The 18164-nt window shown below is 37.7% G+C and overlaps 1 protein-coding gene across 1 annotated transcript in view; it reads right to left on the reverse strand.

The window, feature by feature from the left end:
- Window positions 1-310: 310 nt before the first annotated feature.
- The window catches only part of TBX18 (T-box 18), a 30597-nt gene continuing 12743 nt past the window's right edge, over window positions 311-18164 (reverse strand). Inside the window, exons 5-8 of the mRNA XM_006892132.1 lie at window positions 17423-17590; window positions 14195-14259; window positions 3121-3215; window positions 311-1135 (exon numbers count right to left, since the gene is read on the reverse strand). Coding sequence (XP_006892194.1) covers window positions 411-1135; window positions 3121-3215; window positions 14195-14259; window positions 17423-17590 — 1053 coding nt within the window. The 3' untranslated portion in view covers window positions 311-410. The remainder of the gene's footprint in view (window positions 1136-3120; window positions 3216-14194; window positions 14260-17422; window positions 17591-18164) is intronic.

The raw sequence follows: 18164 nt of genomic DNA on the forward strand, positions 1-18164 counted from the left end.
CGTGAAACCATTGGAAGCATTTTTCTTATACATTAAATTACACATCTTAGTCTGGGTAATATCATAGCCAAGTTTTATCATTTCTTTTTTAAAGAGTGAGAACACTGGTCAAACATACTATTTTTATGTCCGTTTTCTACATAACTAGATAACTGGGGGGAGGGGAATTAAGAGCCTGTAGTTTTGCTGGTTACAAAACTTCACATGCCCTGGATGTACCATATACATACAGAGCGATAATTACAATCTCACCATAAGATTTCATTTGAATGAGCTTTCATTTCCTATTATTATATGTACATTTTACAACCCAGAGAAAGTCTCTTCTACAATTAATTTAAAAAAAAATGGAAAAGGAAAAAAGAAAATACATTGGACAAATTCAAATGTAGTTGAACTTAAAGGCTTCATCAGACCATATGTGCAGACACTTGAGATGACGACAGAGTCAAGCTTCCTAGAGTCCTCGAGTCAAAGAAATTCTGCTGACCCCCACTGCTAAGCAAGTGCACTCCTTCCACAGGGGGTAACATCTGCCGATCAGTCATGGTTCCACTTGGTGAGGACCCCAAGAAACTTCCTTGGGAAGAAACAATTTTCTCAGGACTGGCAGCCAGTTTAGGGGATGTTGAGAAGTTATACCCATATAAGGCACATGGACTGTGTAGCCTGAATGTGTTATAAGAACCCTGATGGGTTTGGTTAGTAGCAAAGGCGTTGCTGGATGGTGAAGGCATGATGTACTGAAGCTGGGGGGACATCCCCGAAATCTGCATAGACAAGCTGGTTTGTGGGCAGCTGAAGGCATCCCCATCGCTGCCACTCATGGACATGTTCACTGAGGCACTACTGCTCACACCCACGTACGAGGGAGTCCTGGGCGGGGCGAATGTCTCGCTGGTCTGGCTGGTAAGCCTGTTGTAGGTCTCTGCCAAAGAGGTGCTGTACCGGTTGAGGGTCAGGCCCGAGCGGGCACATGCAGAGTAGTCAGCTGGGGAAAGACTGCACAGCTGGCTGGTGTTGGGCCCCAGATGGAAGGCAGGAGAAGAGCAAGGGGAGCCAGGCAAGAGGTGAGGGTGGGTGGCAGGAACACCACTCCCAGAACTTTGGAGTAAGGTGGAGGAACCTGCATTTCCTACCAACAACATGAAGAGATCGAAATGTAAGGAGTTGTCCGTCCTTTCAACTTTGTTAACACATGCAAGATACACATAGTTTGTTACTAGGAAGTTTGTAAAGCTGAAAAAGATATAATCTTGGTTGTCAAAGAATTTACAATTTAATTGCCTTCAGAATGAAATAATTGAAACTTAGAGTTTAAAAAAAAAGTTAAAGCAACTTATCTTACCAGGAGATAGACTATGCTTTTTTTTTTTTAATTACAGAACATATGTATACTACCACAAAGAACTTCCATCCTCAGTTTTCTGATTTACCCTACTAAACATACTGACTTTATCAGCAATTCATGAATGATAGGTATTGTCTTACTCTATGCTTATTTCCCAAAGGGTAACTATTGCTCTCTTCTATAATTTATCACCTTTTCCCTTAGCACAGCTCAATCTAGATTAATGTATTTTTTTAATAAAAGAAATTATTTAACCGAAGGTACACCAGCCTCAGACACCCCTCCACTGCCACAGAAAGCTCCTGTGTGCGCTTTGGCAGATCTTGGCTACTACAATAAGGTAACAGCCAAGTTTCCAAAAATCTTACTTCCAATACAAAAACAAATGCTAACCTAAGGCAGAGTTCTAACAAAGAAATATTCCTGTGAAAGGTGGAAAGGGTGACTGACCCTGTATTCAATCAATAATTGTGATGCTGGTAACTGCCTCTTTGGATTTGATGGCAGATTGATGGCTGCAAACTTGACTGAAATTAAGTGGGAAATGGGGATTTCAAAAGGCTGTAAAACCTTCGTTTCTCTAGAAACTGTTTTATGTAGCTTCTTAAAATAATCAAGTCCAACCAACCAATGATAATCATCTAAAATCCCACTAGGCTAGGTCTTCACAAGAAAGCTGGGCAGGCACATGAGTCCAAGGCTGACCCAAGGAGGAAGCTGAAGCCCTACTGAGTGCATCGGCTAGAATGGAAGGACTGATCATTTGGTAGGAAACTGGGAAATATTCAGACTAGACTTTCAGGAGAACACTGCCTAGGGGCCACTCTCCTGAAGAGAAGAAAGCAACTGGCAAAAAAAGACGAAAAAAGACCAGCATCAGCAATTTCTCGTGTAATTCCCTTCACACCAGAGTCCACTTGCCCACCTCTAAATTTAGCAAGAGATTTAAGGGTGAGATAAAAGTCAGACAGTGTATATATATATATTAAAAGGTTGACATCAAGTTGATGCCCATTTGTGGTGACTGCACATCTGCCAAGCAGAAGTGTCCACAGGGTTTTCAATGGCTGATTGTTTTGGAAGGAGATTGCCAGACCTCCAAGGTGTCCATGGGGCATGTGAGTATTTACCATTTCAGTTAGAAGCCATGTGCATTAGGAGTTTATATCACCAGAGAGTTCAATGCAATATATCAACAGTCTAAGTAAACAGTATTTAGCCTACAGCCTTTACCCCTGGAGCTCCCCTGTATTCACTCAAACAGATGGATCTGCAGTGGAGAAGGTTTGGTGGTGAGGTGAGGTGTAAATAGTAATGTGAGCACTTTTCCAGTACGTAGTAGAGAGCACTGGTAGATTAGTGGTAAAAACTTGTGCTACCAACCCAAAGGCATGAGATTCAAATCTACCAGCTGCTCCATGAGAGAAAGACAATCTTCTCTCATACAGTTCACTGCTTCTGAAAATCCACTTGAGGGTTTACAATTAATTGGTTCAGACAAAATGGTACACAATGACAGTAGAGGAGTAATTGAAGCTTTCAGGTGCTTCAATTAACAGAAAGGTCTGCAGTTCAGACCTCAGGCTGGTCCATGGGAGATAGATGTGGCAATCTTTTTCTGTAAAGACCAACAGCCTTGATGACCACAGGAGGCCATTTTATTTTGCCTGCAAGGTCTCTATGAGTTCAAGCTTGACTCAAAAGCAATGAGGCTGAGCCCGTAGGCAGAAACGGTCTACAGACATGATCCAGAAGACTTTGTGCTTTACCTTGCTTGGGAATTCCTGGGATATCTTCAAAAGTAAGAGTCCGTAGTGAAGGTCTCCAAAATGCATAAGACTCCACCAAGGCTTCCAAACCCATTCTAAGGGGAAAGGTAGAAAAGGAGGCAGACAAGAGAGCTTTAGTTAGAAGGAATTGGTGCTTTATATGGTTTAAGAGTCATAAACATCTCACAAAACAGCATGTGTTGGCCACTTGCCCTCTGCACACTGTCAGGCCAGGAGCTTGCCACAGGTAGAAAAGAACATGCCTAACACAGGCGACTCTTCTGTCATCAGGAGCAATAGAGACTGAAGCCTATTCAAGATGTCCTGTTAATCCTCTCAGAAACTGAGCTGACCTTGGGGGATAAGATGCTGTCCCCTCTGGCCAAGAAGCAGAAGTAAGAGCAGGTGTGATAACCTGCTGCCAGACCCAGGCTCTGCTGGGATTCTGGACCACATCTTCTTTCCCAGGCATATTATTTCTCACTCTAGTCAAGAAAGTCTGCCCCAAACCTGCCCCTCTACGTCTACCTTCTTTTCCCCCCTTCATTAGAAACATTTTCTCTGTCATTGGCTGTCTCCGCATTTAGCTCAAAGGAGCACTCATCCAAAGAAAATGGACTTCTCTCTCATGGCACAATCCCAGCCACACTCAGTGCAGCCTGACAGGGCTCACCCTCCAGCAGGTAGGTGGTCCAGTAGGGGGGGCACAGGCTCCTAATCCTCAGGCCACTTCACAAGATGATAGGAAGCTGGGGACCTCACAGAGCCTACATGGTGTATAGGCTTAGCAATAATATAGAAAACAAAGCACCTAGGCACACTTGATGAGTTAATGACTGACAAGACAGGACAGGTTGATTACAGACTAGTTACATGACTGGTGCACACTTTAAAACCTTGGAAGGCAGAAGGGCAACTACTACTCTAAGATTATTTTATCATCGTAAATGACCTGAGTAATTCACAATATTAATGTACTCTGGGTTTGGGAAATGAAGTCCTTCACTCAACTATCTCATTCTAAGAATACTCACAACTGAGGTTTTGCCATTCTTCCCTTAATCACTGTAGCCTTCAGTAATCATTTATCTACACATCATGGGGCTTTTCAGGAAGTATATAGCATCCATGGAGTAAATCGTATCGAAAATGTCTACTTCTAGAAGCTTAATACACAGTATCAACAATCTTCCAAATGTAATGAAAAAATCTACAGCTGGAAAGAGCAAAACAGATGATGGGATATTCTTAGAATCAAATATCGGTGCATATCAAAGAATTTCTCCAACAGGGTAAACAAGAAAGTCACAGACAGGGGGAAAAAGATTTGGTAATGACATATCTGTTATCGTGGATTCATATCTAAAATTTATAGAATCCTCTGGTGTGTCAACAAGAAAAAAGTAATCCAATGGCAAAATAGGCACATAATATTAAGTCATTCAGATGGCTAACAAACACATGAAGAATTGTTCAAAATTCCTAGCTCTCAGGGAGATTAAAATAAAAACAACTACCATCTTACCCCAGCAACAATAGCGAAGTTCAACAGAGCAGCAAACAACAAATGTTGCTGAGGTGAGGAGAGACTGGCACCCTTATTCACTGCTGGTGAGAGTATAAAATGGTGTAACGACTCTGGAAGGTGGTCTGGCACTTTCTCAAAAAGTTGCAAATAGAAATACCATTGAACCAACAATGAAATTCTGAAGAAACCATAACAACCATCCGAACAAATATATGCACACCTATGTTTACTGCTGTGTTATTTACAATAGGAAAAAAAATGGAAGCAACCCAAGTGCCCATCAACAAACAAATGGGTAGAAGAACTATGGTATATTCATTCATACAATGGAATACTACACAGCACTGAAAAACAATGAACTTGTAAATCATTACACAACATGAGGGACGCTGGAGCACATTACACGGAATGTAATATCTCAGTCACAAAAGGAAAAATGCTGCATAGCACCACTGTTATAAAGCAGGTCTGGCCTGGGAAGTTGGGAAGAGAATAGGATAAGAGTGGACAGATAATGAGCACTGTATCAGAACAAATGAAAGAAAGAAAATCCTAATAGGAATATATGATTAGGCATGATACATACGACAACAGCCCAGAATGCAACGAGGACTTGGGGGGTGGGGGGAAGTAATTGTGCAACAATGATTCTTTTTAAAAAATGTGAACTGGGGGAGGGGGACAGGAGGAAGAGGGAGCAAAATGTTCAACAATAAATGAATGAAATTATTTTTTTTAAAAAAGAAAATTAAAGGCATATAAATAAAAAACCTTAATAAAATGTCTACTTCTTCATGTCAAGAAACCCCAACCATCTCCTTGTGATTGTTTCCCCCTCTGGGAGTCTATCTTGAATAAGTTATACCCAAGGAGCTACCCTTTCAGGATTTCCTGTATCCCTGGCATGAGAAACTGGGATAGAGACATCACGGAGAGAGCCATGCCACCTACATAACATCCTGAGACACGACTTGCCTTCACTTCCAAGATTTTACACATAGAAGTTGCTGTCAACCTTCTATGAGGAACATTACTAGCCTATTTCAGAGACAGGAGAGTAATGTGTGTGGGAGGGTGAAGCATATGTGCATGCTTGCCATGAAAGCACTGCCAGGTGAGCACACACATGAACTTGGCACATCTCATGTCACAGGTGGTTTGACAGAATGCATTTCGAGGAGATGGCACCAGTCTTATAAAGGTACTGATCCTGAGAAAGGGCTGCCAAAGGAAACAGAAAACACAGAGAGGACGTACCTCCTGTGTCATCTGGTCTACACAAGAAATGAAGGACAGAATTCAGCTCCAGGACAACAAAAAAGAGGGAATTTTAAGCAGAGGTAAGTGCCCAGGGCTAAGCTTAAGAGAACTAAGCCATATTCTTCCTGACTTGCTGTGTGAGCTGCAGTACATTTCTTAACTTCCTTGGTCTTTGGTTTTTCCTCAAGTGAAGATCTGACTGCAAAATTTCTTAAAGCTCCTTAACAGTTTTAAAGTTGTTTAATATTAAGTGATTTATCCCATATTAGTCATCTTGTCTGTGGTCAACACTGACTACTGTTAAGTCATTTCTATCGTGGCTGTAAATCAAGTTTGTGAGGCTGGGAATCCTGACAGGAGGAAACTGAATATCTTTCTTTCCAAGGTCCACTAGCTTCAAACAACTGCAGACACATGTATGTCTTTCAATCAGCAGCATAACTTACTTTGGACTATACCTCTAGGGCTCCCCGTCTGTGGTCAAACTACAGGACAAATCCAAGGGTACTCTTTTTATTTGAAGACATGTTCCCATAAATTGCAATTTCTGAACAGTTCCATAAGCCTTGATAGTACCAGTAACCCACATGGCTACAAGCTACATTTAATATTGGACTAATGAATGTTGTGCAGTTGATCAGCTGCCCAGAAATGTTGTCCAGTTGGTTGTAGATTAAAACTGTGATCTTTGGGTTGGCAGTGCAATTCCTTACCACTAAGCCACCAGAGCTCCTGACCCTGAGGTTTAGTATTAGTATTGTCAACCCAAAATCATGCAATATGAATCTGCCAGCCACTCCACCGAAGAAATGTGGTCAAACAACTCCCATGCAACCTACTGCCTCTGAAATCCTGTTCGAGGGTCAGTTATGGGTCAGTCTCGACCCAACAGCACACAACAACAATCAATGAGGGGTACAATTTAGAAGAGTACTTCATACTTCAGTTTATACTAATTACATTTATTTTTTTTTACTTCCTAGAAGTATACTTTAAAATTCTTTCAATGCTATAGAGTATTAGGTAAGACACAGTTTTGAATAACACTGCTTTTTGTTAACATATAGATGAGTTTTGAGTAATTATACTTTTAAATATTCTGATACACATTGCTGTCAAGTTGGAACCAACTCATAGCTGATCACTAGTAGGTTTCAAGGTTGTAAACTGCAGGGAAGGAGATTGCCCAACTTTCTCCCTTGGAACCACGGTTAGAGTAAAAATCTCAAAAGAGGCAAAACCTTTGGGTTAAAAGCACAATTCCCTGTGTAATCAGAGATTCCTAGCTTTAAATATTCAGGAGACCAAAATGCATATGGAATGGTCTTGGAGAAGTTTACCAGAAGGCATTTAATGGATTTACTGGTCATATAATCCTATCTGCTTTATTTGTAGTAGCAGTATTTGCTTAAATGCAAGCCTACAGACCAAATTCTTGAATTATTGTTCAACAAACATAGAGTACTAAACTTAAAAGAGATGCTCTGGAAGCAACAAGGGATCTAAGCTGGAGCTCCTGGTATTCCTCCTGAGGCTGATGTAAGTTCCAGAAAAGGTTTTAGATATTTTTTAGGAAACAGTTATATTTATTAGCTGAATCTAGACTTTGTTTTAAGCCTTCATTTTCTCCAGTAATGGAGACTTTTCCTGTCTTAAAGAAAAGATAAAAGGCACCTCCTGCAGGAGTATAGCCAAGGTGATAATTTATACAAGATGCCTTTGAACAATTTCCACATTTTATCACCACCCTATTTTATGCTATCAAACGGCCAAGTTTATTTAGTAAAATAGTTATGCTTTCTCCTGAAGCATTCAAAGAGAAAAAATTTTGTACCTTCCTGAGTAAAAAATTTTATAGAAACAAATATAAGGCCTAGTTGAAGAATGAAACTATTCTCAGCACATAAATTCTCTTTCACAAAGCAAATGTCTTGCAGGAGAGCTTTAAACGCTGAAGCTACTGATTCCTGTAAAACAGGCTCTGGAGCTGTAAAGAGCAGAAAGGAATTTTTAAAATAAAATTAAATTGTTTCATACAGTTTAAACAATCACAATTCCATCTTTACCTTGATTAATTTATTTCACAGATAGGGAAAAAGAAAAAGAAAACATGTTCCTAAAAGTACTAACAAAAGCCCAAGAGAATCAAACATAATAAAGGAATAGCTGAGCTTGTCCACTACGGCTTCCTTCCTCAGCACCCGCACTACTGTGCACTCTATCAGGCTTTACATAAAACTTAGGTTCTTTTCATCTTTCCTAAGAAAATAATATTTTAGTTATAAGTGTTTAAACGCGATCAAATTCTCTCTTCTCCATATATGTATCTTTAACATCAGCCGATGGAAAATACAAAAAATCAGTCCTTTCTAAAAAAAAAAGAATAGTGGCTTATGGACAGACAACAATGTACAGATAGCACTCAATAGTTTATCTATAATAAATAAACATATGAAACTATTTGTTACACTACAAGGAGCCTGTGTATAGGGCCAACATGCTTCTCCTCTACTAAGACACTGTTTACACATTTGGCCCTAAATAAACATAATTTTCACAAAGGTTTAAACATTCAAGCAGAACAAATTATTCACTATCTACTAAAAATTTTAGAAGCTTCAGAGTCAGGTAAAAAATACTGTTGTTTGTTGTTGTTATGTGCCGTCGAGTCGCCTGCGACTCATAGCGACCTTATGTACAACAGCCCTAAACTCCGCTCTGTCCTGCGCCAATCGCACTGTCTCTGACACTCCCATCCCAATTATCCCAGTCACTGAATCAATCCACCTCATAGAGGGCCTTCCTCTCCTGCGCTGTCCCTCCACCCTCCCAAGCATGATGTCCCTCTCTAAGGACCGGTCTCTCCTCACTACATGTCCAAAGTAAGTTAGACGGAGCCTCAGAATCCTTGCCTCCAAGGAGCCACCCGGTTTAACCCTCTACAGGACAAATCTATTTGTTTTCCTAGCAGTCCATGGTATTCTCAATACTCTTCTCCAGCACCACAGCTCAAAGGCATCAATTCTCCTTCTATGCTCCTTGGTCATTGTCCAACTCTCTGATGCATAACAGGTGATTGTGAAGACCATGGCCTGTATCAGACACACCTTAGTCTCCAAAGAGACACCATTGCTCTTCAGCACTTGGGAGAGGTCCCTAACAACAGACTTTCCCATGACAATGCGCCTTTTAATTTCCTGGCTGTTGGTGCCAAGACTGTTGACTATGGAGCCAAGCAAACTAAAGCTGTGTACAATCTCAATCTCTTCACCATCCATCATGATGCTGCCAATTGGTCCAGTGGTGAGAATCTTTGTCTTCTTGACATTGAGCCTCAATCCATATTTACTACTACTATTTTTTTTTTCAGGTAAAAAATAGTAGTAGTAAATACAATATGTGTCTGTCTACATATTCCCAAAACAATCAGAGACAAATAAAAATTTCAAATCAAAATTAGCATTTTTTATCTCACTATACAAAACAATAGACTTAATAGTTTATTTTCATCAGCGTCATTGATTTTTATTACTGTCAACCTTTAAATTACAAAGTGTCTTTCATTACTTTTGACGTATCTAAAATTCTTCCTGAAACTTATTCTACATCTACCTCATCTTTACTCGCAGTGTACTCAATATTGTTTGTCTACACGAAGATCAGAGGAGCTGTGGAATGAAATCAAGGATATCATCCATGAAAAGAGCAAAAGGTCATTACAAAGACAGAGGAGAAACAAAAAGCCAAAATAGAGTGTCAGAAAAAACTATGAAAATTGCATGAGACAGTTGAGAAACCAATACAAAGGGAAGATATGCTGAAGTAAAAGAGCTGAACAGAAGATTTCAAAGAGTAGATCAAGAAATAAAACAAAGCATTATTATAAGAAAAATATGCAAGAAGCTATAGTAAGAGAATAATGAGGGAAGAATTAGATCATTATTTCCCAAGTTGAAACAACCAAAAAACAAATTCAAGCCTTGAGCTGCAATATTGAAAGATGCCATGGGCAAAATCTTGAATGATCCAGGAAGTATTCAAAGAAGACAGAAGAATACACAGTCACTCTACCAAAAAGAATTAGTCAACACTGAAAAATTTCAGGAAGCACATATAAACAATAGCCAATGGGAACAAAGGAAGAAGTTCAAGCTGCACTGAAGACACTGACAAAAAACAAGCCCTCAGGAATAGATGGGATACCCGGGAACATTTTTCAACTAATAGATTCAGCCTCAGTTTATGCCAGGAAATGGCTGGCTGACTGCAAGAGATTCATATTTGTTTCCACTCAAGAAAGGAGATCTAACAGAATGTGTAAATTAACAAATAATATCATTAGTAGTACATACAAGCAAAATACTGCTGAAGATCATCTAAAACTGCCTGGAACAGTACAACCATAGGTAACTTCCAGAATTTCAAGCTGGACTTAGAAGAGGAAGTGGCACTAGGGATGTCATTGCTAATGTCAGAAGGTCCTGGCTAAAAGCAGAGAATATCTGTGTCTTCTTGACTATGCATTTGATTGTGACTCACAAATAACTATGCCAAGTATTGAGAAGAATGAGAATTCTAAAACATTTAATTGTATAAAGACAGAGAAACTCTTATCTGAATGGAATAAGGAAACACTGCATGGTTTAAAATCAGGAAGGATTTGTGTCAGGGGTGTGTCCTTTCTCCATACCTATTCAAACTGTATACTGAGCAAATAATTTATGAAGCTGAATTCTATGAAGAAAAATGTAGCATCAGGATCTGAGGAAGATTCATCAGCAACTTGTGTTCTGCAGATGACACAAACTTGCTTGCTGAAAATGTAAAGGGATGTGAAGCTCTTGTGACTACATCCTTCAATATGATTGTACCTTAAAATCAAGAAGACAAAGATCACTGGGCCAGAGAGCAACATAATGATAGATGGAGAAAATGATTTCCTCTTGCTTAGATCTACAAGTCCTCTGTTAGAGACCTCTCCAAAACACTGAAGAGCAGTACTGTCAGTTTAAAGTGTGCCTGATTCAGGCCACAGTATTTTCAATTACTTGCTATGTATCTGAGAGCTACACAAAGCATAGAGATGACAGAAGAACTGATTTCTGAGTTGTGTGTTGGAGAGGAGTACTGAATAGTTCATGGATGTCATAGAAAAAACAGGTATGTCTTCAAAAAGGTGAAGCTGGAATGCTCTTTGCTAGAGGCAAGGATAGCATAGCTTTGTCTCATATTTTGGACATGTTGCTAGGAGAGGCTATTCCTTGAAGGGTATCATACTTAGAAGCGTAGAGGTTCAGTGAAAAATAGGAAGATCCCCCATGGAGATTGATTGGCACCATGACTAAAACAAGGGGCTTGAGCCCATACACTTGAGTGTATCAGAGATAGTGAGGAACGTCACAGGAGAGATCAGGATTCAGGCTTGTTGTTCACAGGGTTGCTACGACTCATACTCAACTCAGTAGCACCTAACAACAACAACAACAAATGTGCTTTGCTGGCATAGTGCATAATGTGTTAGACAGCTAGCCAGAAAGGTCAGCATTCAAATCAACCAATTTTCTCCCTGGGGAAAAAAATGGATAGTCTTATCCTATAATGATTTAGAGCCTCAGTGGGTTCTTATGAATGGGAATCAGTTTCGGTTTATTTGTTTACCTATCTATAAAAACCAATTTATAAAAACAGATTTTCAATTTACTGCTTCAAAAATGAACTTACTAAGTATAAGATTTATAAGCTGGCAAGCACTGTTCTGCTAAGGAAGGAGCTCTAGTGGCCTCAATCTGCTGACTCAAAGGCAAGCGGTTCAAATCACTCAATTGCTCTGCAGGAGAAAGGTGAGCAATCTCCTCCAACATGATGCACAGCCTGTGAAAATCTGCTGAAGGGTCAGCTATAAGTTAGTTTTTATTTGACAGCAACCATTACTTCTACCATGGCATTACTATTCTGCTAAGATGGTGTAATCCATAGAAATCACCATATCTGGTGATTCAAATCCACCAGCAACTCCACAGGAGAAAGATGCACAATTTCTCAGGCTTAGAAACTCAGTGAAGAGTAAGCTATGAGTTAGTTTTTTCCAACTTGATGGCAGTGAGTTTGAAACTCGTTATATATTCACCTAAAGCCAAAACCACAAGACTATTTAACTAAAGTATCTTTCAACCTAGAAAAGAAGTAATTCTGTAGTTTTCCCTAAGAAACCCTTACTTAAGCCTTATTTAACTCTTACTTACCTGACCCCATCAAGTTATTAAATTATGATTTGATTTACACTTAATTTTCAGGAACTCCTCTAAAATGCAAAGCAAATCAGAGCTAATGTAAAATAGCAAAAGTCAAGCAATTTCCAGATGCAAGTTTTACCTTCAATTTGAAACAGACATTTAAAATAAATAGAATAATTTCATAAAACAGGCAGCTAATACATACCAGTAAAATGTCCTTCTGTGGAGCGAAGAACTTCTAAGAGAAGCCTCGTTATTATTAGTCTGTCTTGTTGATCTACCTGTACTAATTTTAAGGCTATTCTAATCTTCATGGATCACTGATGTACTTTGTTCAGGTGAAAGATGTGCTTGAGCATCAAGAAGATGAAATAAAATTTCTGCAAGTATTTCAAGTGTTCCAAGAAAAGAGTGGCTATCTACATCTACTTTGCTAAATTATCTGGCTCAAAGAACTGAAAATATGAACTACTTACAGATTGTTTTCTATTTAAATTTTGAAATGAAACTGTCTAAAAAATAAGTAGTGATTTTGACATAATGCAAACACAAGCTTGAAATTAAGAACAAATTTCAAAGGTAAATATTAGAATATCATCTTGACTAAAATAAAAAAAAAACTTGCTTTTTAAATGAAAGATGTTTTAAAAACACTTAACTCAAAGCCTTAACTCAAAAAAAGGATTTTGAGAACATTAACATGTTCCATTTGCTTGGCTCCACAATCAACACTCTTGCTATCAGCAGCCAAGTAATTAAAAGACAAATTGCATTAGGAATGCCAGAGTACTCCAAAGTACTGAAGAGCAATAATGTGGGCCTGATTGAGGCAATGATCTTTGCCATTACTTGCTATGCATCAGAAAGCTGGACAATGAAATGACTAGGGATGATAGAAGGAGAATTTATGCCTTTGAACTGTGGTTCTGGAGAGGAGTATTGAATATACCATGGAGAGCTTGGAGAACAAACAGGTTTGTTCTAGAAAGAGTGAAATCAAGCTGCTTCTTGGAGGCAAGGATTATTCTGAAGCTTCACCTGACATACTTTGGACATATTGCAAGGAAGGACAAATCCTTGGAAAGGGATGTCATGCTTGGAAGGGTGAAGGGACAGCGCAAGAGAGAAAGATGAGATGAGATGGATTGATTCAGTGACTGAGGTAATGAGGGTAGGTGTGTTGGAGACAGTGAAATTGGAATAGGACAGAGCAGGGTTTAGGGATGTTGTACATAGGGTCACCATGAGTCACAGGCAACTCAACAGCACATAACAACAACAATAAACATGTTTTAATTGCTGTGATTAGCAATGTTTGTTTTAGAAAATATTGCACCAAACTGTACTGGAATGGAAACATCAATAAATCCAAAAAATCTTAACACAGAGAGGAGGTGTGATCTGCTTTTTGAGAAAATAATTTAGTGGAATTCATTATTTCAGCTCTCCCACTTGGTACAAACACCATAAAACAAGAGACAAAAAATAAGTAAGTGCGTGGCTGTCACAAAAGCCAAGATAAATTTGGAAATTAAAAAGTATTAGCTCTCTTGGCAAAAGGGACGTAATTTCATTTTATAGTTAAAAATACGAGGAAATAAGAGACTCTGTCATACTCAGAAAAGAGACTCCATAGATAGCTGCAACAGACTAAGCAAATTCTAAACTAATAACAGGCAGAAAAAGAGTTTTGATTTGGGATAGTAAGGCTCCTGGAACTGTAAAGGCACATTTCCCTAGGCCTCCATCCGAAGCTGCAAATAATGTCGACTTTGGGAACATCCATTTTCACTACAGCATTATAGGGAAAGTTCACCTGATAAAGGAGGCATAGGCCACACCACCACACCCAAAAATTAAAGTTACTTCAAAGCCCCTGTGGTATTAACAAAGTAAATTCTCATAACAAATTATTTTCATACCATGTTAGCAAATTTAACTGCTTACTTTTGAATATGAAATATACACAATGATCTATCTATCTATCTATCTATCTATCTATCTATCTATCTATCTATATCTATAGTTATCAATGTTCTAAACTAAGACTTACCTGTTACGCCCAGAGTCTCGGAAGCCTTTGGCAAATGGATTTCTATCTATCTTTAGGCGAGTAATCTGGAGAACAGAAGAAAAATTGCATAAAAGTTTATATAAAATTTCACATAAGATTAGAATGGAACAAAAACGTTTGCAAAGACAGTCTGTTTCAAAATTAACTGCTTTATTTCTCTTTGTAATCTTCTAAATGGATATTCTTTAAGAAAAGCTAAAGAAACTTTCTTTAGAAAACATCTCAACCTCATTCAACTTCTGTAAAGAAATAGAATTTTTTTTGTTTCTTGTGTTTTTTTAAAATTTATTTTATTTTTAATATCACTGAAAAATTCTGAATCCTCTTTTGTTAACCTGTTGAATGTTGACAATCCTTTCTAGACGTAAGTTCCTCCCTGTAACTAAAGTGGTTTAATCCAGTTTCCCTTGCAATAATGGAGATGAGAAGCTCTACTAGGCAACGTCTAACTGACAGCCATGTTCATGTTCAAATGTTAAGTTCCCACTCAGTTTTCTGTTCTTTAGAATCAGGTAAAGCATACTCCTTTAATTCTGGCTCTTCTTTAGTCATCACTGCAGCTCTCCTCTGAATGTTTCCTTTTCCTCTCTTTTCTTTTTAGAGACCTGGTCAGAATACTGTGGTAATAATCTAGGCAGAGGCAATACTAGAGGGTTCTGATGGGAAAATATTCGTAATTAGCTTATTGTCCAATAAGAGTACAAAATCTGGAGGTCAGATGTTTACAGACAATCTGATGAGTTCTAGATTTATTTTTTTTTTAACTTTCATTCTGTTAAATGTGACACTAAGAAACAATGCCCCATCTGTTTCTTAACAGATCTCCACTCTGTCCAGTGGAATTTATAGCCTATTTTCTAAAAGGCTCATCATGCTTTACTTTCTACATTCCTTCACTTAATGAACTCTACAATGTTAATAAACATACTTCTAACTGCATCATCTTGACTAATGATGGACATTCTAAGGCAGAGGGTATCTTTGGAAAGTCATCTGCAGCTGCCTATGGTGCATGCTCTGAGTTAGCTGGCCTCCCATCAGGAGTGCAACACCTAAGACATGTTTGCTCTGTACAATATAACTCTGTTACAAGTAATCGAAGTGTTGGCTCATAAATTCACCATGTCTGCCATCAACAGTGAAGAAATTAGTTTTTAAAGATTTTTATAATTCTGTTCTCTGTTCATTTCAGAATATTTTTAAAATAATGTTTTTAAGAGTACAAAAATTAGACTGTAGATTTAAATAATGACTCCTTTTAAAATAAAGATATATCCCAATTGTCATTATTGTTATACTCATTACTGCATTTTTGGGTGCACACTATGCATTTTAAGCTAAAAATTTTACATATAGTAAAATTTAGTTAAGAAGATCACTCTGTTGATAACTGGTAAAACTAGGCTAGGGCCTTAAACTTTGGCACTTATTCTGTAAACTACTAGACTATGTTGTCTACCAATTTTCCACAAATTCTTAAAAGTAATAGTTAGGATATTAAACTAAAAAATAAAAAAAGAAAAACTCTCATTACTGTAGAGCCAATACTGACTCATAGCTGAACTTTTCAGAGGCTATAAATTGCATGAGAGGAGAATGCTGCCCATCTTTCTCCCATGGAGCAGCTGGTGGATTTAAACTGTTCGTCTTTGGGTTGACAGAACAACTCTTTACCCACTAGACCACCAGAGCACCCTAGGACATTAAAAGGAAAATGTTATTATATTTTGTCATTATCAATTTCTCTTATTTTTTTTTTACCCTCTTCAGAAACTTTTCAACGTCAATGCTAATTGGTGAGTTAGATGCCAACTTGTACAAAAAAGCTATTTCTCAATTTTAGCACAATAGAAACCTACTGAAAACATTTATAACAAGATAATTTATGTGCAAAAGAGACTGAATGAATAAGAAATAGTAATTACAGTTGATAATAAGGTACTAAATACTTCTGCTCTTTTCTCTGCATGCATACACTAATCTTTTTAAAAAAGAAAAAAAACCTACTTCTGCTTCTAACACATTTTAGGAATATTTTCCTAACTACAGTACTTCTTTGAAAGCAGGAATGGCATCCATTTCTGAAATAGCTTGCCCCCGGAAACTCTAGGAACTTAGAGAAACGATGAAAGTTATAAAAGTGTTCAGATCTTTTGTTCATAGGGTCACTGTGAGTTATCTATGACTCGATGGTTCGTAGCAACAACAACAACAAGAGATTGCATTCCCAGTTACTGCCTTGGTCTCTAAGATTTTAAAAACTCATATCAGTGCGAACTTGAGAGGACAGGGCAGCATCAGTGTGGCAGTGAGCTTACACATCCACAGGGAATGAACACCTAATGTCTCAGCCCTAAAGGAGAATATTCAGGACAGAGATACAAGAAGCTTTAAAGCAAGAAACCACAAGTGTGATTAGCATGCCTCAAAGTCTTAGCTCAGATGCATATAAAGAGAAGTGAAGACTTAAAACAATTTTGCAAAGCATTGAAATTAAAAAATAAATAAATAAATAAATAATGAATGGGAAGGAAAATCTGCCACAGGCCACACAAGCTTCAATTATGTACTTATTCATTACAAACACTGGGCTGAATTGCACACTATGGACCTATTCAACACACACAGAGTATTAAAGAATTAGACAGATTTACCTCCTACATTTTTTCTAATTTTATGAAAAACATACTCCAACATAGTGGATTTCTCATACTAAAAGCATATATATTGTCCTCTACTACAATTAAAGATTATCTTGAAAGAAGCAATCATTTTTTATAGACACTAACATGACTGAAATATTTCTCATTTATGGGCTGTAGTTTTAAAAAAGATTAGTTGACAAATTCCATGCTATGCACAATTCACATGTCAACATCTTATTTTTCTATTTCCTAGGCAGTAAACATGCTTTCTAGTTTTAAATATGACATTATGATTCAGTATCTCAAAATAGAAAGTAAGCCTCAAAATGGACTAAAGAAGTCTTCCTAGATTAGCCTTACTTGGAGAATCCTGGAAAAAGAATTGTTTTATACATCTGTGTCTCTATTGATAAGTATACATAAACACGTGTATGCCTAAATGTCATTTTTGGTAAATGTTTTGTAATAATTCATATAATTTAGATACAGTGAAAGGATAGTTAGCTTTCTATTTATTTCTGAAATGGAAACTCTAGAAAGATATCAATTCTGTGAACAATACCTGCTGATTCTGATAGGCAGTGACAGTTGTAAAGACAGTCTCTGGGAAGGAGAACGCCTTCACTCCATCCCCAGCAGGCACAGGCTTGATGGGAGAAAGGTCATCCCCACAGTCTTTGCGGATGACATGCACTCGAGGTTGGTATTTATGCATAGAATGAAGAATAATCTATGTTAAGGAAAGAGAAGTCTGTTTGTCAGGATCCTCTGCCCAGTATTGAAACTGTGAATAAATATCTAATATGTAAAATAAGTTATTGTGGGAAATTTCATTTCCTAAGAATGCAAAACGGTCATTTGGTGAACTATATTAAAATTGGTACATGAGTACTGAAAAGGCATTTTTTTAAAAGCCATTTTTAACATGCATAAAAGTACAAAATGAAAAAATCATTTTAGTGAAACCCTACATGTAATCATGTGAATTTATTATCAAATTTTTCACCACCAAAAATATAAGAATAAATTAATAAATATTCTATTTATAAATGGAAGAGAATACAAAATTCAAAACAACTAAGGTAATGAGATTGAAATTATATTTAAAGTCCACAGGAACCACTTCTTAAAATTGAGTGCTATTCTTCAGCAGGCATGTCTCCTCCATTGCTGATTCCTGCCCATTCAGTGGCACAGGAAGTTTTCGTTTGTTTGTTTGTTTTTTTAAATTTAGGTTGTTTATTTTTCATTTCAATGAACATCTACAGAGATTTTGGGATTCCATTCATTCATTGTTGCACCCT

This window comes from Elephantulus edwardii, unplaced genomic scaffold (genome assembly GCF_000299155.1).
Source record: "Elephantulus edwardii isolate Elephantulus edwardi_28Jun2011 unplaced genomic scaffold, EleEdw1.0 scaffold00111, whole genome shotgun sequence".
Classification (NCBI taxonomy): Eukaryota; Metazoa; Chordata; class Mammalia; order Macroscelidea; family Macroscelididae; genus Elephantulus; species Elephantulus edwardii.